Source organism: Dromaius novaehollandiae, chromosome 3 (genome assembly GCF_036370855.1).
Source record: "Dromaius novaehollandiae isolate bDroNov1 chromosome 3, bDroNov1.hap1, whole genome shotgun sequence".
Lineage (NCBI taxonomy): Eukaryota > Metazoa > Chordata > Aves > Casuariiformes > Dromaiidae > Dromaius > Dromaius novaehollandiae.
In genome coordinates this window covers 82,229,192-82,250,082 of record NC_088100.1, presented here as the reverse complement: position 1 = coordinate 82,250,082, position 20,891 = coordinate 82,229,192, and the positions used below count along the sequence as shown (strand labels likewise).

The following is a 20,891-nucleotide window of genomic DNA, read 5'->3' as shown; positions in this document are numbered from 1 at the left end:
TGAAATAGGACACCTTAATTTTCCTTTCAGATAGCCGAAAGTAAGACCAGTTAATGTGCCAGCTCCCTCCCCTCCAGTTTTTTGAACTAATTTTATATTTATTTTGGCACATAGCAGCTGTAATAACTTTAAAAATTTATGTTAAGGGATTCACAGTTTGCTGTATATGCCCCCAAAAGTCTGCATATATATATATATATATGTTATAGAATTGTATGCTAGTGAGGATCAGAGTGATAGCTTCCCTTAACACAACAAAGAATTCTTTAAACATGTCAAGTTCAATATTTCATATTCTCTGGTTCCTGGCATGTCAGTTTTAATATCTGAGGTTCAGAGCGTTAACTAACTCCTAACCACCTGCAGCTAAGAGGACTTAAGAGTTTTCATCTTTTTAAGAGGGCATCAACAAATTAATTCCCTCCCCACTCCTGTGAAGGTGGGGGTACAGTCATATTATGGAGACATGTGACTCGTTCAAGGTCACAGCAGAAGTCAGTCTCATATTCAGGATTAGGATTCAGATCTTGTCCCCACTCCTTTGTTCAGATAGCTATGGCATGCATCTCTGTGCAGCTTATGGACAACAATTTTTTTACCTAAAAATGTATTCAGTATTACTGTTAGAGATTATAAGAAATTATGGGGTCATCTGGACTTCTTTCTGCAGCAGCCAGCATATGTTCAAACTGTATGTGTTCACACTCTAAAGTGTTACTATGTAAAGAAATTTAAACCAAATTTTTACCCAGAAAAAACAAACAAATAAACCAAACCTATTTTCCTAATGAGTAACACTTGAAATTTCATTGGCAGTATTTCCTAGCCCCTCTGCAGACTTGCCATTTATTTAAATAGTGCCTGAAAGAGCTTTACACATTTAGGACAGTAGATCAGGTTTTGGGAAAAGATTTTACAAAGCTCCTTATTCTTAGACCTTCTTTCTAGCCACCACAGTAATATAGTATTATTGAAAAGACTAAGAAGGTCAGAACAGTGTTATAAAAGCAGCAGGACGGAAAACAGAGATCTTTTTATGTACATCTTACTGCAAAGTCTAACTGTGGCAACCTGGGTGTGATGCTATTTCAAATTAATTCAGTGACAAAATTCCTACTGATTTTTAGCAGTGAAAGAATGTGTTCACTCAGCCTTTTGCCATATGGATTTTCTCTGAGCTCAGTGAGACTACTCTGAATAATCCCAGCTTGCAAGGTCTTGCAAGTCTTAAACAAAGAATGACAAAATAATCTGCATTTCATAGCTTTCACGGTGAATATATTGAATTGACTTTGATAGTCACCAAAACAATTATTTTGTGGGCTGTTCTGATCAACAACTTAATGCTTTTCTAAATTGGAAGTGAATGTTAATTTTAAAAGCTTGAATTTGTGATTTTATAAAACATTAATTCATTAAAGAATATGTACTTAGAGTGGGTCATACTTTCCCTCCAGTACCGGAAACAAAAGTAGTTTACTTTTAGACTGCAGGTGGCACTGTGGTGCTTAGTATCACTCATCTGGGAGCGAATTGATGGAGCAAGAGCATGCAAGTTCCTGAAAAACAATGGTTTTCTTGTTTTAAGAATAGCATTTAAGAATGCTAATAGCTTTCCAGCGCAGATGTGCTATTTTACTTCCAGTTCTGTTAAGACTGGGCTAACAAATGGCAGTTTATATGACTGAGATATGACTCGCTGTGTCTGTGAGAAAGGCTCACTTGTCTATACTTGCATGAGGTCACAAGAGTTGTAGACCTTCCCTCCATCAGCAAAACCTAATGCAACACAACTATTGCTGAATGGAGCAGCTCTGCTGTTGCACAGCCCTTCCTGTCCACAAAATGATTAATTCTATCTCTGTATAATTGCTAATTCAGCAGTATAAGAGTGTATTTTCAAAGACATAGTCCAAACCATTTAGATAATGAGGTTATCAGTAACTTTTCTAGGGAAACTCAGGCTATAGTAGAGTATTTGGAAGACATTCTATGCCATTTTATGATATCACTTAGCCTACTGCAAAAATGTCTATAATATTCTTTCTTGATATTCATCCTTTGAAAATTTAAGAGTAGGACGTTCATATATTTGCTTAACCATACACTCATGCTACTTCTATAAGAGGAGCTTAATCTTTTCTTACATACTAACTTTTGTTCAGACTCCTCTAGCCCCTTAGTTTTTATAGTCTCCTCAACTCTTAATTTTGCAGCTCTCTGTCTAACACCTACACTCTTTCAACTGTTCCTTAACAGCTTATACTCTAATCTTCTAGTGCTGTATAGAGCAGTTTCCAAACTCTTGTTACCTTACCTGTGGAGCCAGTTAAAGTTCACAGTAGTTCTTCTCAACTCTCACTGCATAATCATCTAAATCTTTGCTCAACTCATGTCTGAATAATATCACTGGTTCTGTGCATTTCGCCCAACAGAATTCTGGAATTCTGCAATTATTTCCTTCCCATAGGCCATAATATCTCATTAGATTCTAAGCAAAACTCAGGACAGTTTACAGGGGTTCATTTGCAGGCTTTTATTCTTCTTAACCCAAGACCTTGACAATAAATTAATAAAGCAACTGAATACATATAGAAAGGGCAAGCCATTTGTAACATATCTTCCAGCACAGGGAAGGAAAGAGTTATATTGTTAGACTATTTCATTACAAAGAGTTTATGAAAGATGAGGAGATCAAAGGAAAAAAGGAACAAACATGAAGGAGACGGCTATTTAAAACAGGAAGGCTCTCAAAATTATAGCAGTCTGAAGCACCATAAGGAATACTTTCCCAAAGGCATCAAGAAACACACACATTACCCTCCCTGCCCCGGAATCCTCAAGCTCCTCCTCGATTTACAGAATATTAGTGTATTTGTCATGTCAGTTCTGGTTAATTAGTAGCATAAAACCACACAAGGCACAATGTCCTAAGTTACTAGACTCTGAACACCTGTACAGCACCTGCTCTTGTTCCACAGCTGTGCAGCTCTGCTAGCTTTCTTCTCTCTCCTCCATAAAGTTGCACAAGAATGGTGGTGTCTCCTGGTAGCATTACAGAGTGCACAACTGTTATGTTATTGGCACCTATGACAATATATAAGCATTTCTTCCTTTGGAACGTGTTCATGTCTGTTTTCCTCTTTTAGGTGAAACTCAGGGAAAGCGCCCTGAGATCAACTTTTTATTCAAAATAAACTTTATGTAAGAAAATTGTTCCCAAACAAAATTTCTATACATTTTATTTACAACTTTCCTACTGACTAGGTCATGTTTACATTACAGATGATGCAAGATCTTCCCCTTGCATAAGTTGCACTTAAATGTGTTCAACTCAGCTATATTCTAGCCTTTATACTGCAACCAGTGCCAGAACAGACAAAGGAGAAATTCTGATTAAAAAAAAAAAAATCTGTGTATAACTATGACACATACAAGACTAATAAGGAACTCTAACCTAACAGGAGTGCAAACAAATACTGCTCTTAGGTCATTAGAGAAACAAAACTGTGGCAGGGAGCAAGCAAGTTTGTACATTCCCTGCAGAGAGACGTATGTAATGGTTGGAAATCATACCAGCTGCAATGCTAAGGAAGCAGTACGATGAACAAGGATCTGGTAAAAGCCAGATGACTGCTGCAATAACAAAGAGAGTTTGGCTCAGCAGGCACCAGCACCTTCCTAGTACATATCCTTCTGTCATTCTCTCTGCTGCAGCAGAACTGCACTTCTTCTTAAACTAAGGGGAGAAGGCAAAGGAGGTAAAGGAAAGAAGCAGGCCAGACCAGCATTCATGAAACTTTTCTAAAAGATCTACTGCTCTTTCCCTTTGCTCCTTCTCAACCTGCAGCATCTGTTGTGCTGCTGTGTGCTTGTGCAGAAGGAGGAAGCACTTCTAAAAGCATCTCTGGCAATGTAGTGTTTTTACAAAGTTTTAGGGAGAGGAGTTTCTCCCCAAACCTAAGCATGTGTATCAAAGCATGTTCTAGGTGCTGTGTTGCCAAAGCTACTGCTCAGCCAAAAGTGGACAACTGCAGGCCTACAGCCAGTTATCTGGTCACTGATTCACACGAATAGCAAGCTGGATTCCTTATATACCTTCACAACTACGTGCTTGTTAGGGGCAGCTGCATTGTTAAGCTGTCTCAAAGACTTAAGAGGCGTTGCAATTGCTTTTTTTGCCCTTTTTTTTTCCTGCCCTGGCCACACCATCACATGCTCAGAAAGATACCAAATTCAGCAAATGGCACACTAGCATGGTCAGCCTCTGCCCTGTTATAACAGAATAGGCAACCATTTGCTTTTCTCTCGAAATAGTTTACTATGGCATTGCAGTTGCAAGGATTTTAACATGTCTGATGTCCTCTGTCTTTTGGACTCATAATCTAGACTTACTCTGCATCTACCCAGAATTAATCTGAAAAGACTGCAAAATGTTATTTAGTGCATTTTGCAAAAGATGGACAGGAAACTGCAGCTGAGAGAAACAAAGAAGGGAAGTCTTACCTGTGGTGTGTATTGACAGAACCACTGCCTTCCAGAATGAAACAGGAGAATTAAACTTTGGATGGAATATGATGGAAACTGGTCTGCAGAAAAAGAGTAGGTCTGTGTGCTAACCTCTGCCTGTCATAGGCAAATGATTCTGCCAATTCCTTCTGCTAGTTCCTTTGTAGACCATCTAGCCCTCTCTCTTTGCCTGCTGGGGTACAAGGTTTAGAACTTCCATAAATGTTTCTTCATTAATTTAGTCCAAACCTTGTTTCTTTTTCAATATGTACTCCTCCATCAAAGAACACTGCTAGGTAGCCTCATACTTCACTTTGTTTTTCCACTAAACCAGCTGTCGGGTGAGGGCTGGTGTGGGGGGAGATGGCTTAATATTAACTACAGCAGGAGCAGTATCTCAAACAACCTTGTATGTTGGGGGTTGGAGTCCTTTCCTCTCTTTTCATCTTTCAGAAGAGTGCAGCAGGATTTATAAGGTCATACAAAAATTTGAAATGAAGCCGATTAAAACCATAACTCCTAGAGATTACTCTAGAACTAGGTATTTTGTTATTTTGGATTGTTCTAAAAACATTCCAGAGAATACAACCTAGTTTTTCCACTGTAGTTTTACTCTGTAATACTTGCCTTTTCTCTAATAATCTGTTTGTACATGTTTGTTTCTCTCTCTGAAAATTAACTTTTGCAGAAATAACAGTTTTGTTTTCTACACTTTTTCCACTGACTGCTTTCCTTTCTCTTAAGGGAACAATTCGTCACTCTCCTTCTGCCAAAATGTATGACTGGTAGCAGTGCTGAAATTTTTTAGTGTACCTTTCTTGTTACAGCCCCAGCTATACAGCCAGATTTATAAAGCTCTTAGGATAGTGACACATTCATATTTTTGATGGGAAAATAAACAAGCTAAGGCTGCAGTTTTATGTCTCATCACATTAAATAGCTGAAGTTCTGAAGTTTTTCATTTTAACTTATCCTAAAACTGTCTCCAGCAAACCACTAATGAAAATTTGTTACCTATCATTTTCTTTATCACTATGAAAATAGTGATTTTGGGACCACTGGCAGAGATCATCCTTAGAAAATGATCAGCATGTTGTTGGTTGTTCTTTAGATCTGGACTGACGTTTCAAACATTCCATCCCATTTTCTGGAACAAGCAGACTGCACCATTTTCCAAAACTAATCCAATGAAGATGGCCAACCAAGGGAGCATTCGGTTTAAGTTTAATGTAACTACAAAAGGAAACAGAATAAATTTATCAATTCCAGGTCATAGAAACCATGTGAGAAATATATGCATAAGAAATCCCGCAAATCCGTTAAAGCCTGCATTCCCAAACCACACATAAAATTAACACTCTATTTTCATCTTCCAGACACACGAAGAATTCTGCTTTATGTTTCAATGTTCCACGCTGAACTGATGGATACAATACAGCATTTACAAAGAGCTGACTGTGCGATAAAAGTTTTGTTCTATTTTTCACAAATGTTTTATTTCATTCACTTTCTATGAAAGTCCAAAGATCACAGTTTTAGGCTAGAACTATTCTAATCACACATCTGGTAATAAACAGTGTTTTCTCTAAGGACACTTAAAAATATAGGAACAATAATAACAACATATATAACAGCTGCATTCTCTCTCTCACACACATTCTGTACACATTGAATACTAATAAAGAAGCAAAAAGGTACCTCTAATTGCCTGAGAGTTTGATGTCAAGACAAATACTTTTATAAGCATGAGGCACAAAGGTGTGTAGTCATGTTCCCAAATAACAGCTGGAATTAGCAAAAGCTTTCCATAGCTAGACAACAGCAGTGCTTTGAGAAGTAAAATGAAGTCAGACTTCGTTTTCAGCATCTCAGGTCTCATCTGCCATAAGGCAATAAAAATGCCAACTAAAAATGAAGTTTGCTCTAAGAAGAAATAAAAAGGAGTTGGAAAGAGAGAATGAAGCACAAACATCAAGTCCTTTCATGATCAATCTTAGCAAAATGACAGGTCCCAAATGCAACTGAGCCACTGCTATTTAAAAGACATTTTATAAGCAAACATGAACAACATGTCCTCCCTCTCCTGTCTTCACTTTAATAGGCAAAAATTACTATTACTTATTTAAACTAATTGAGTATAATTCCATTCAAAATAATTTAATCAATTCTATCTGTAGGATTGTTGTGTTTGTAATACCTGACACCATACAGCACAGGAAATTTAGCATATGAAACACTTCACGTTTCATTTTTAACAAAGGAAGAATTTTTTCAACTGGCTGTTAGCCTGTAAAACAAGATCATCGACATTTGTCTGTTTTGAAGGGCCAATAACAATAAACCCTTTCCATCCAGCACAAGGAAGAACACTAAGGTGAAAACATTGTTGAGCTATTAGACTTCCTCCAGCACCTCATCCCTGCGTAACACTGGAACTAATGCAGATTGTTAGAGCAACTCTCACAACAACTGTAAGAGATGAATTACTACTGAAAAATAAGCTCCAAAGTTTTTACTGACCTGTTATGAAAACCTACTGAAGAGAAACATTAGACAATAGATGACTGAAGTTAAACTCTGAATATCTAAGGGAAACATTCACAGTTTTTGTCTGTGTGCTTGATTTAAACAGTATCACCAGAAAAAAAACCCTGAGAATAAAAGTCTTAACCAAAATCAAAAAGAAACCTTCCTCTACCTTCATAGTTACTCTTACAGCTTAGAAATATTTACTGTTTACCAGTGATAACACTGTTCTGTTTGACAAATACTGATTACTGCAAATTCATTTTAAACAGATACAGCTTTTCCTGATCACTGTTTGCTTCTGCAAGGATCATCCTTAATGTTGTCTCATCTTTATAAGTAATAAACTTTCGAGTAAATCTAAAGAAATTTATGGTTTTGGTTTCAGCTACAGTTGAAAAAAAAAAAGGCAATTGGTCACATTCAAATAGTAGTCTTATTTTTCAATACATTTAAAGCAAACTTCCTAAGAGAATATATCACCTCCCCACATTTTCTAATGATCTTCAGATAAGACAGGTAAGAGAACATTGACAGGATCCTTTTAAACATTACTTTTAGAAGGAGGCGCTTACAAATAGCACATTCTGTTTTCCAGAAGACAACTGGCATTAAAGTATCATGCCAGATAATGAGACATAAAGCAAATTGCAGAGTTTGTTTGTTAACTTGTGCTTGAGCCAATTATCTTGCATTAAAATGCAGTAGAATAACAGTATGTAGAGTTTTAGTCTTTGGAATAAGGCACAGCTCTACAATGGTCTTTAAACTATGTAAATGCATTCAGATTAAGATTTCTGAATATTGCCATGTTCTGGTGATTTGATATCTAATGTTGCTCATACCAGTCTAAATTGCAGTCAGGTGATTTAAATATAAATTTGCTTTAAATGAAGGCAGGTGAGAGAGTATGTGAAAAACCATTTAACCATGCTGAGTTGAATATGACAAGCATGTGGGATTAATAATTTTTGCAGTACAAGGCTGTTGAAAGACCCATGCAGTTATAAAATGTTTAAAGAGTACACTTGATAGTTATATGAAATAATCAGAGTTCTTACCTAAAGAAGCTATGCCAAACATTCTATAAAAATCCCATTCCTTGGCATATCTGATTAAGTCATCAGGATCTATATTTTGGCTTGAATCCTGCAGTTGCAGCCACCTGAGATAAGCTTCACATAGCAAACAAAATATGCAGAGCTTTCCGTGAATCTGGTAAATGAAAGAAAAATAAATGCATTAATATCAAATGTTTAATTTAAAATGTCTTTTGACATCTCTACACAAACAAGCTCTGCTTATCATTTTAGGTATGTTTAGAAATGTAAGCAAATTACTTTTCTTGAGCCACTAATTTAGCACATCTTCCTTTTAGCATCAATTAGTTCACTTACATAATAGGCAAATTAGAGGGTGTTGAAAACTGCATGAACAGTTCTGTACTAAAGAAAGTATATAACTGTAGTTTGCAAGGTCTTCTCTATACTTTTTAAAATTAGGACAGCTGTTTCAGTTGGGAATATAAAAATAAAATCATGCCCTAGCTAGCAGAACTATACTATCAAAAGATTCAGTATATTGACATCTACTCCATTCAGAGAACTGTTTTAAGTTGCTTTGTTTTTGTTTTTCCCTGAGAAAAATTGTTTCTCTATTAGAAGAAATTGGTAGTGTAGTTATATCGAAAACATTCCTTAGTTCAGAGAAGGGCGAGGAAACAAAAATAAAGAGAGCCGTGCGACCAAACAAAAGTTAAAGCATCCTCTGAAGTAACTGCAACAAGATGTGCCATGAAGGTCCATACTTAGCATATTTCCATATTAAACATAACTTATAAGCCAACGAAGGTGGCTTCTTTCTGGAACTTTTTCTATTGGAGACTAGTTATGCAGATTTCACTTGCAGGGACAAGTATACATACACAAGCTAAGCTAAGTTTAAAAATCAAATTCATTTATTTGAATAGGTGAAATTTCCACAGATGGAAATGTTCTTCCAGAGGTCTCATGGATACCTGTCTCCAGCAGCATTTAATTCATTAAAAACCTTTAGCCAGATCTATGCGTGAAAGACATGCAACCACAAGATTCAAGCCAAAATATAGATTCTGATGACTTAATCAGATATGCCACTGTAAGCAACATAGATCTATCTATGCTGCTTACATTGCACTGGTCAAGAAATAAAAACATGTAGACAGCGTACACTCATGCTTGGATAGTTTACTGTAGATTAGCTTCCCTCTCCTGGGAAATTAACTGTTAAAGTAAAAATATGTAACTCTGTCAGATTAGCTACCTCTGCACGTCAGTAGGTCAGGGCAAGCTGCCCATGTGACTCTGCATCAATGATGCTTCATGTGAAGGCCAGTATCTTTTGCTGTATTTTTGAGGACATGGTTAATTTCTCATGAGGAAATTCATTATAAAGTAATAGAGTAGGTTTAATTAGTACAGCATTGTTAGTATGATACATTATACTACTATAGTTCATTTCAGAAATAATTACTTCCAGCAGAAATTTAAGGTGGAAATGAATTTGAAATTAGACCTTTCTCTTCCAATATGTCCAAATAGGACTATCTGTAACATGTAGTGAAGACAGCTGCATTTGCCAGTGTTACAGAGACAGTACTTTCTTAGAAATCTCAAATTCTAGCTATTACATGTGCTCTATTTACCATATTAGACCCTTGACCTGTTCGAGAAAAAAAAACCTGTGGTATGGCTTGCTGGGGCCTGTGGAAGGACAGCAAAAGAATAGCACCTAAGTTTTGTAACTATTCCAATCAACTTATCAAACTTAAATATAACTTTAACTAAAAAGCCACAGGGTAGGGGCACAGCAACTTACATTTATCTTTGTATTGAAAAGAATGTGTCTGTATGCTTGCGCTTTACATAAAATAGCATTAATCAAGATGATAACAGGATCATACTCTATGTATTTGTCCACAGGTTTCTGGCAGGATTTCTGAAAGTCACAAAATAATAAGAATTAAAAAAAAGGAAGCATGAGCCGATGAAATGTTCCTCTTAGTTTAGCACCATCACATAATTCCAAGTAGGCATTCAATTCATAGTAGTCTTTCCCTAATGTAGTCTTTATTTTCAATACATTTTTAATCCAGCCAGAAAAATTGCTCTTTCTCCTTGACACTGCAGTTTACACAAGGATTTCCCTTATGAACCAGAAAGATACATTACTGATTTTTATAGACTTCAAATTAACACAGAACAATAAACTATGCAAGGTGGTTTGTAGTTACCATTTTGTGTCCTACAGATGCAAAAAAACCCCAGGTTGCCATCCAAATACTCAAGAATTGCACCAATAGGTTGTTGAAGGTTAGTTGATTATCCTTGTCTATACGGTGGTGTTTTTTTTTTTGAAAGAAAATGGATTTCTATTATATATATCCTTCTTCTACAAGAGATGCTTTATATATCTTACATTTTCCTCCTTTAGGGAAAAGGTAAGTATTTTTTCCTGTTGCATTGTCCTTGCATACCAGTTAGTAGCCCAGATGTTTCTCTTCACTTTCAATTATTAAACAAATACCCTCCCCACTCCCAGCCCACAACATATATTTGGAATATTGAAATATCTCTAATACATCTGCTGGTTCCGGCTGTGCCAACTAGAGAGGTTATTTCCCCCAGTCCACTGGGAATTGCTTCTCAACATCCCCTTCAGATTTATTGACCTATCTGCACAGCTGGGCACTTCTTGGGTCAAATGAGAAGGGCTTAAAACAGCTATTATTTTAACTCTAAGTGAAGAGAACGTTTAAATAACAGCCTTACAAAAAGCTCAACCAACAGACCTGAGCAGGAAATAACTTCTACTGGAGAACTTCTCATAGAGAAGCAGGAGCAGTTGACCACAACAACCACTTCAGCTCCCACAACAGCACTTGCAGGACATGTACCTGCAGATCAGCTTTCTCCTGCTACCAAACTTGTAATGCTTCTTCCCTCTGACCTGCCCCGAGCTATTCCCACCTCCCTTGCTTTCGTATTAGCTTCCATACTTAGAGTACGAAAGCCATAGAAACTACCTCCATTTCCATTTTAATGAGGGCACAGCTGCACATTGGCAGAACAGAAAACTCTGCCCAGTTGCGTTCTGAAATGCTCCGTCTGGCACAGTCAAAAACATGCCACAGCCGACAACGCGTATTTGCGACAAACTCTCAGGAAAGAACAAAAAGCTTCCTCCGTTTGATAGGGATTCCTCATGGCCAAAGTTAACGTTGCTGTGATATTTATCATAATCAATATAGGAAAATTTGAGAATGCAAAAATTCACAGTAAGAGCAAATGCATCGTAATATTAGCTGAATAGAGTCTGTAAGGAACACGGCTACCACTAGCCAGTGCTTCCTGGTCCAGTTCAGGAAAAACAAAAACACAAAGCATTTGGATCAGAAAAGAAAGCACTATATATGACGACAGAACACAACAGAGCCAGGAGTAATGAATACAGAGACTGACTCAATTAACCAAAATTTTGATAGGTCTGAAATTCAAGTCAGGGAGATGGAAAAACGGATGTAATTAATTGAAGACCATAGCTACAGTGTTTAACAGAGTGAAATATCTACCACAGAAGAGATTGCAGCTATAATTAAAGGCAATGTCTTGCTTCATTTCTTTCTACAGGAAAACCATGAAAAAATATTCTTAAAGGTGGTAATTTACATATGTCAAAGCTCTGGGTTGATGTAGCGCAAGAAAACTCCAAGCAATTTTTTTCATAAGCTTATTCCCACAATCACTGGACAAGCACAAACAAAAGATTATTCTTGAAAAGAAAGGGTGCTGTAAAGGTTAGATGAAGGATATCCCACATGCCCCAGGACTTATGCTCTCAAATGTTCTATAACAGAATATTTTTAGACCAGATATTTCAAAATGTTTGCCTGCAAGCAAAAATAAATAAATAAAAAGAAGATGACAAAATTATATTTCTGAGAGAAGTACAGAATAATCTTTTAAAATGAAGAGGGTCCTAGTCAAAACGCTGATCAAAACACCTGCAGTTACAAGCTACTGAATAATTCTCACTTACTGCTGACAAGAATTTTAGATAATTAAGACAGATCAGACCAACCCATCAGGCAAAACCAATGATACAGAAATTGTAGCTCAGATGTGTAAGGAGACCGCTACAAAGGAATACGCAGACAGCACTGTTGCCTGTGAGAACGATTTTTCTGCTCCACAGCTCCTGGCAGCCATGGCCAAATCTTCGGACGCTGTGAGAATGACGGGTAATTCAGCATTTCATCATACCATCAAGAAACTTAGTTAAGAACCCCACTTCTCTTGTGTTACTTCAACAGGAAAAGAAAACTTGTCATATCACAGAAGAATGGCCATCTTCAAGGACTGTTTACGCACAGATACACGCATACATTGATGTCTGCCTGTCTTCTGGAGTTAGACCACTGTCTTATTCTTAATATATTTTATTTCCATTTGAATTGTAACTGTATAAAGTAAAAGTCCTCAGTGCTCATCCAGCCAGTGACCTAGCTAACGTTAGTGTTTTCAGCAACTTGGGAGATCTACAAACCATCCTACTGGAGAAGAATTGTGTGCGCATTGACATAGACTTGTTGGACAAAACAAACACAGTATTTGTTATATCATGAAGACATTACAGAATTAATAAACCCTCTCTCCATACCTGGCTTCTTTTGTTTTCAGCTATAATACTAAAACATCTGCTACTAACCTTAACCACTTGGGAAGCAAACTTGGGACTAGAGCCCGACTTGAGCAAAATCAATGTAAGCAAGGGTAAATGCAGATTAAGTATACTTATAGTATTTTAACTCGATAATTTTACTAGTTAAGGTGATGGAACCTTATGAACATTGATAATCATTAACATTATTAGAGAAAATCAGTATGAGCAATTCAGCCATCTGTCCCGATCCAATATCGGGGGGGGGGGGGGGGTTCGTTACGATCCCAAGGACGAGATTAAGATGCTAAAACCGGTCAAATATCGTACAACCTTTTAGCTTTATTTTACACAGAGTGGGGAGAAAAGGTGGGGGGAGAAGGCGAAGAGGAGGCGAAGGGAAGAGGGGAACAGAACAAGGGTAAGGGGAAAAGGATAGAGAAAAGTTAGAAAAGGAGAGAAGCTAGCTACCACCACTCCGGGGCCAATGATGTTCTGCTGACTCCGTTCCAATTGCAGCTCAAGCTGGGTGCCTCCGACGAGAGAGAGAGAGCGAGAGAGCGAGTTCCCAAACAAAGAAATCCCTGGGCAATTATAGCTTTTCAAATTAAGCTTCCCTCCCCTCACGCGGCAGTTCAGACCAATAGTAATTTTTGGGTCTGGGGTCTCCTGCTCCCTTATTGGGTCTCATCATTGCTCCTAGGCAGGCTACTTTTCTCCCTTATCTTTACTATTACGGTTTCTGCTGACAAATATGTTTTGATTCCTCGGGTTCTGCCCTTCTTTCTCAAGGCCCTGACAAACAGGTGTTGTTCCAGCAATTAGCACTGCCCCAGCAGTGACAGTAGGTGTTATCTTCCAAGGTCCTGACGAGGAGGATATAATCCAGACCCGACCCCCCCCCCCCCCCAATTAACACTGTTTCAGCAGTGAGGGGAGGCTTTGTTTCCCAGGGTCCTGGCACCCAAGCAGGCCTTATTTCAAAGCCTTGACATCCTCCCTCCCGGAGTGTGAAGCATGGGAATGCAAACTGCCTGTAACTCCCTTATCTTTCCAGTCTGCACCAGCTCTGGGGCCCTTTCTCTCTGAACTAGGGAGTGCAGCCTAAGGCTTCAGCAAATTTAGCTACTCATGCTAAACAAGTTTTATAAAAGTTGTGCTAAGCGGCAGTAATTTGCAGTCCAGGTCCCAAAGTCTCTGTCCGATCGTGGTCCAGTTCAGCGCAGGCTCGGTGTGTCCGGAATGGTCGCAGGGAGACCATTTCAGGGGTCGCAGCAGCTCAGTCCTGTTTCCGCTGGGAACAGATGGCTTGTTCGGGGTTATGGTTTGCTTGCACCTTATGTACCAAGAAATGTTTAAGGCAAAAGTTCACTCATCTGTCCGCCACAGCATCTCTTACTGCTTGCATGCTCATTTTTAAGATTTTAATCAGGCAATTTAGAATGAACTAAAATACTGGCACTCAAGTCCAACTGCCCAACTGCAGTTCTACACAGCTGCAGTCATCTGCCTGCTCAGCATACCTGGAAAAGCTACATCCTTTACAAAACTGAGCTTTGTCAATTTTCTTTGGGCTTTCTCCAAGAAATGCATCATTTATCACAATCAGCTCTAAAATGTTACAAAGGAGTAACTGCATTTCTGCGTATTTTTAAACATCTTTTAATTTCTTCCTTAAATATATTAACTGACATCAAAAGCAGGAAATAAGCGGCATCTTTCCTTGAAAAATAGACATTACCTTGATATCTACAAGTTTGTTTCAGATTCTGCTGCAGAAGGGAAATGTAAATATTTGACTCTGTAAATTTTATTTATGCTTTTTTTTCTGAATTGGTAAATTTATATTTACAGGAATGTTTGCTACTGATACACATTGTCTACTATACTTTAATCCCTGAAAAGTGTGTGTTCAAAGGATTTCAATATTCTAATAAATCTAAATGAATATTAATGTATGAATTATTATTTGTATTCCTGATAATGCTGGCCTGTTGCTTCCAAAGTGCTCCAATTTTCATAACTTAGAATTTGCTTAGTTATCTGAAAATATTTTATTTAAAAAAAATGAGCAAAGGCAACTTTAAGGAAAATAAGGAATCTTTAAAAGCTAGTACAAGGATGTTGTTCAGAGTTCGGCATAGCAGATTCTTTCTGATCCAAGCAATCCAAAACAATTAGTTAAGCAAAGTAACATATTTTAACAGCAGTTTTGTTAAATAAGGCAAAAGAAGTACTGGAATGTTGACTCTAACTGCACGTTTATCAGCCTCTTACAAAAGAGCACTCAAAACACATACTTCTTCTTTGTTTATGAAAGACAGTCAGCTATGAACACAGTCCGCAAACATACGACAAATAAAATACAGCATATAAATATTTGCAGAAACTCCCTACATTCAGTAACGCTTTTAAAAAAGCCACATTCATATAGTTTATTAAGTGCCCTCACCAACATAAAAGCATAACTGAATTTTTAAGTAGGAGTATTGGGGGGTGGGTGGGGAGGACTTCTTCTTGAAGAGGAAAACACAGCTAGCATACTACAGAAAATAAAAATCCAGACAACATCCAGTCTCCATCTTGACCCAAAGATAGCACGAAAACTACAACAGTACTGCAATAAATTTGCAAATCTCTGGATATCAAAAACACCAGTGAAGCAATCTCATTTTGGTATCCCCTTCTCCAGGGACTGGAGTTTGGCAAAATAAAGCTGCAATTTTTTGCTGGTGTACACATACAGCAATATATAACAACATTTACAGAGGTTCAGCTGTGCTGGAAAGGGTAAAGAATGATGCTCAGGTGAAGGCAAACTACTATGGACCCAATATCTCAAGAGAATAGCCTTAATCCCAGTTGCACCCTAAAGCAATAAAATGTAATTAGTTGTGCTGCTTTCAGAAATGGCTTCTTTATTAGGGATGCAGCTAAGTGTCAAAATAAGCTGGAAAACAAAGCAGCTCAGTTTGATATGCATTCCCTTTCAAAAAAATAAAATTACAAAATGTTGTTTTATAATTTTTCCTAAATTAAATGTTTTACACTAGTTAGCTGGTCTGCAGATTGAGTTATGTAAAGAAGAACAAAAAACATTGTATTTTATTTTCCAGGATGATCTTTGTACTCTTAACAGATTCTTTACCTTATCACATAAATGCATTGCATACAAACCATTTATATTCACTCCCCCTTCCTGCAATAAAAGAGCTTTTCAATTATTTTTTAATAGCAGAAAAACTAAATGAAGCGTGCACTGCTCAGGCAATTTAGCTTTCTTATTACAAAGCACAAGGGGGACCCTGGCTGAGCTCTACATATTGCAATGGATAATTCGTTTGCCTTGGTTAGGGTCTGGAACTATTAACCATTTTCAAACATTCTTTTTAAACGCAACAAAATATATGTGTTATTTAAAACAAAATACAAAAATGTAAATGTTTTTCCTTCAATTTTGAGATAAGTCAAACTTGCTAATTTCCCTTTATACTCTTTACACTTTGACTACAGAATTCATTCCAGGCTAGCTCAATGTGTTTTGTTTCTACATCATTAATAATATAAAGGCTATGTTACCTGAACAGTATTTTTTGTTACTGCTTTTAACAGCTGGTTCATATCTTATTTAGTAAAAATTCATTATATTACTTACACATCATTTAAGTTTTGAGGATACCAAAATAATTTCAAAATCACTGCTATAAAGAACCACCTTCACTTACTCTGACCATCACATCTGGTTCAAAACAGGGAAAATGTCAGCACCTTTACAGTGTGGGAGCAGAACCAGATCTATGAGTCACAGGCTCACCACCAGAAGTTACCTTCATTTGAGGCACTTCTAACACACGCGCTCCAAAATTATCACACTGAAGAAAAGACACAGCAAGCAGGTCTCACAAAGGAAGTAAATTCCCCCAACAGAAATAAATCAAAATAATTTTTATCAGTCTTTACTGCTACTCTAGATAATTCAGCTATCTGCGGTGTTGGCCAACTCTATAAACTTGAAGAAAAATGTAGGGTAACTGTAACTTCTTTTTAAGGAACAACACTCTACCTATCTTTTGCAGTTACACTTCCACAGAGAAATGCATGCAGCATGAGCAAAAGCTTCATTCTTTAAATGGAAATCTCAAGTAAAAAAGAATATACAGTATCTGAGGTCTGGGGTAGGCCTGTTCTGAAACTGGTCCTGGTTATGTAAATTAGATAAACAGAACTTACAGAATTTAAAAATTATGACCATTATCTACCTTGCAGAACTTTTAACAAAAGACATCACCTATCCACCTTGAGTTTTTTGGTACTGTGTAGACTTTTGTGTTTGATAGAAGAAGAATGCTTCTTTAGTTTCTTGAGTATTCTTTGCAAATCTATTTCCAGATTGTACGTTAACACTTGTGAGGTCTACTTGTCTGCAATATTAGGACAATGAGAAATGTTACAGGAACTAAACTGAAGCAGCACCATGAATATTAGACTGAATTTGAAGAATGACACTCCAGTACTGTGGGCTGGAAACAGATGTTGCCTAATGAAAGCTTTTAGTATCTTGCTGTGGAAAAGCCTTTCTTCTCTGGAGCAGATTAACAACAGAACACAAAATCATAGTATTTTACTTGGGCATCCAAATTCAAATCTTCCACCTGAAAATCATGGCCCAGACCAGATTAAACACACCCTAAAAATGAATGTAAGGCTGGAGAGAAGATGCTGCTGGGAGAACTCGGCTTCTTCAATCTCAAGATGGATCACAGGACCATTCTGAGGATGGCAAAGACTTTTTAGATGCATTTATTAACTTAACAAGGAGGACTTTAAACTATGATTGGGACAAGTCTGTAGGTCAGTATGAAACAGTTGATCACCTTGGCAATGTTCGGCTTGTTCTTAATTTTCTGGGGCCAAAATAAGGAGAACAATCCTTGATGTTTCATATCATTCTCATGCGAAAAAAATGGTATTTTCCTTCATTTGTCAGCATTTTCAAGGGCTGCTTGAAAATGGCAATGAGACACAAGTATCTCAATGATTCTTAACAAAACACCTATCTAGACAATCTCCATTGGCCTCACTTTGAGTATCATTACATAATCTTTCCCGATACTCTTCACTTTTTCTGCCGTATGCTAAAATGGAGTAGTGGGACTCAAGGCTCTAATTCCACACAGAGTGGGTTAAAACAGGTGCAAAGTGATCTCAGATAAAGCAACTGCACCATCTAATCTCACCTTGGCCATCCAATTTTTCTTAAATACTATCAGTAACAGTTCCACTGTACTTCAGAGGTCTATATTCTGAGTTACATAAATATCTCATATAAACGATGAAGATCCTACATATCACTGTGAAACTTAATTTTGTGGAGAAAATTTCCAAGCTATTATTTTTGTAAGGTTAAGATGACTCATACTTGAAACAGTGACAATCCCATTGTAACACTGCTCTTGAAAATCGGTGGAGAGTGCCAAATGACATGCTGTACTTGACTATTTCTGTTGTTGATGGCCTGATGCTGACTGCCTTTTCAGGTCTCAGGCAGGGAGCATAGTATTGCCTTATTGGCACAGAATGTCTGCAAAGGGTTAGTGCAATGACAAAACTCTTCTTTCCGATTAAAAGGAAAAAGTACAATAAGAAATGCCCTACCAGAATCAATGAATTCCTGACAAATGGAGAAGACCGCAGTGCTTTCTTGTAATAAACATATAGAGCTGAATTTGGATCAGTGCACACCAAGGCATCTTTTGATCTTAGTAATTTTCTAACATTCTGATCTCCACTTCATAAACTGTGAGCTAATGTGTTTCTTACTGCATATTCTTCATATGGACTGCTCCTCCTCTCAGCCCTTCCTGGGTGGCCAGAAATGGAGAGAGAGTTAGAGATGGTATGACAACACACCACGTAAGAGCACCTAGGACTAAGACTGAAATTGAACCATGGTGACCCACAAGGCAGACCCAGACAACAGACTGAAAGGAATAAGTGAAGAACAGTATAGATTTAAACCTATATGAAGAGAGGTAGATAGAATTCCAATTTGCCAAGACAATGAGATTCTTTATTCTTTTCTTTTACTCAGTTCTTTACTCTTAAAAAGAAAAAAGAACAGCTTGGGATTTGTGATGAACACAGCAACTGGGACTTATGTCTTTTATTTTACATGGGACGCCATAGCTCCAAAAGACTAGGTCATCAAATAGTTAAATACGAAGAGGAATGCGTGCCATCTACTGGATCCCAGTTTCCCTCAGAGATTATCAAAGCCAAATAATCCCCATAATTGATAACGTGGGTTTATGAGATGTGCTAAGTCTTATGTGAAAAGGCTGCAGGCATAAACATTACACTTTTTCCTTTGCACTCAACTTGTCCTTGATTTCCAGATGAGTGTGAAACTCTACAATAAGCTGAAGACCTCCAAAGTAAACCGTCCACATTCCTATCATAAACCAATGACAACAGCTTTTACTACATCTCTAACCAGTGGTTTGATGCAAGTCATATCCACCACTAAAGATGATTTATTATACAAAAAAACCTAAAAATCATTTTTTTCCTTGCAGTGTGCATGTCTAAAGCCAGCAGAAATCAATGTCTATTACACAGTTTGTCTTTCCTCTGAAAAACTGCTGATCTCTCCAGTTCTTGAAAGGTCTGCAGAAAACGTTGTGTACATTTTTTCAACTGTTTTATGTTCTACAGCAACAAGACATTTTAATTGACTGCTGGGCAGGGAAAATAGAAGGATGTGAATCAGCTGTTTCCACTTTCATCAATAATTTGTATATATATGGTTTTCACAGCTTCTTATTGATAACAGAAGCTGAGATCTAGCATATAGATATTTCAACTTGATCTAATTACTATTTTCCCAAATACAAACTAGCTACAGACCTATGTGAACCAGTTGTTTATGATCTCTATTTTGATTTAAGAAATGCTCAAATGATTCAAAGTTTTTGTACAGTTGTAAAGGAATGCATTGCACATCTTGTACAAAGCTTTCTGGCCATGTTTACAGCTTCACAATTAGTAAATTAACCCATCTTCTTCCAGCATTCTGAAAATGCCCAGGGTGATGTAGCTGGGGGGAAATAAGGAAAGCTATACAACTAATTCTTTTAATGTATTACTTTAATATATTCTACAATTTCTTCACATATAAGGTTTCCTGTTTTTATAAGAAGCAGACAGGTACAGGATGTTATGAAACACAGTCACATATGAAACAAAAGGTTTAATTAAGATACATTTACAAATTCCTCAATTCCAAATTCATCTCTTTTCACACTAAAATATAGGGTGCTAAGTGATCTAACTTTTCCACACACTACAAGAAACACATCAAAACTAACCACTGGAGACAACTCTGTATAAATGCCATCAGAACTTTAAAATAGAAGTTTAGAGGTATTTAAGTTAGAAATACCTTGAAAACTTTAATAATTTAAAATGTTAAGTGCTTTTCTGCTGTGACTCTGAAATCTCTAAGAATATGTAGGAGAAGATGCAACAGAAAAAGTATTTTAATATGATTGAAAACTATGAAAAAAGTAATTCTGTCAGAGGCAGAGAGAGAGAGGACGGAAGAGCACTGAAGAGGTCAGCACATACAGGTACCCTTTGGGGCAGTACAACCACTATACTTGGATGAGGAAAACTAATATAGGAGTCCTTGTACGTACACTGAATAATCATCAGTCACAACCTGAGATTTATGTGTGATTGTTTCCCAACTTCATTGAAGCTGTTTAAACACAGAGCCCCTCGGAGCTGGCTTACAAAGAATAAAACCCCTCTGCAGCACAGCAACTGATTCCGTCCAGGGTTGCACAGCCAGCAACCGGCAACTTGCCTCTAGAAAAAGCTGATCCCCACCCCCGCTGCCCCGTCGGGGACTCACGCAGATGGAGATGCGCAGCACGCCGCGCTGATAGTCTCTGTACAGCTCCGCGGCCTCCCTGTTGCACTCAATGCACCGGAACGCGCTCAGCTCCGCCATAGCCCCGAGCGCGCGCCCCAGCCCCTCAACGCTTCAAACCGCCTCGCTTCCGCGTTGGGAGGCGGAGCCGGGTGCCGCCGCGAGGTGCATTCTGGGGGCGGTGGTTTTCCGCCGCCGTCCGCTCGCGAGGCCGCGCCGGCGCTGA

The 20,891-nt window shown here is 37.7% G+C and overlaps 1 protein-coding gene across 2 annotated transcripts; it reads right to left on the bottom strand.

The window, feature by feature from the left end:
* Positions 1–2,521: 2,521 nt before the first annotated feature.
* ARV1 (ARV1 homolog, fatty acid homeostasis modulator) lies at positions 2,522–20,827 on the bottom strand. Of its 2 annotated transcripts, XM_064509272.1 has the most exons (5): positions 20,648–20,825; positions 9,892–10,011; positions 8,097–8,250; positions 6,208–6,432; positions 2,522–5,742 (listed from the first exon to the last, which is right to left on the bottom strand). In XM_064509272.1, exons 1-5 carry the CDS (start codon positions 20,744–20,746, stop codon positions 5,636–5,638), a joined length of 705 nt encoding a protein of 234 aa, XP_064365342.1. In that variant the 5' UTR covers positions 20,747–20,825; the 3' UTR covers positions 2,522–5,635. The 2 variants fall into 2 exon arrangements, with proteins under 2 accessions (XP_064365342.1, XP_064365343.1); XM_064509273.1 differs by lacking the exon at positions 9,892–10,011 and having other exon boundaries at positions 20,648–20,827.
* Between the last annotated feature and the right edge of the window lie 64 nt (positions 20,828–20,891).

Excerpts from the sequence above, each read along its gene's own strand:
- ARV1 (XM_064509272.1), bottom strand. The coding sequence starts at position 20,746 with ATGGCGGAGCTGAGCGCGTTCCGGTGCATTGAGTGCAACAGGGAGGCC. Across the intron at positions 6,433-8,096 it reads GTTTGGCATAGCTTCTTTAG|AGCAAACTTCATTTTTAGTT; the intron begins GTAAGAACTCTG and ends ATTTCTTCTTAG. Across the intron at positions 5,743-6,207 it reads AAACTCTCAGGCAATTAGAG|TTACATTAAACTTAAACCGA; the intron begins GTACCTTTTTGC and ends TTCCTTTTGTAG.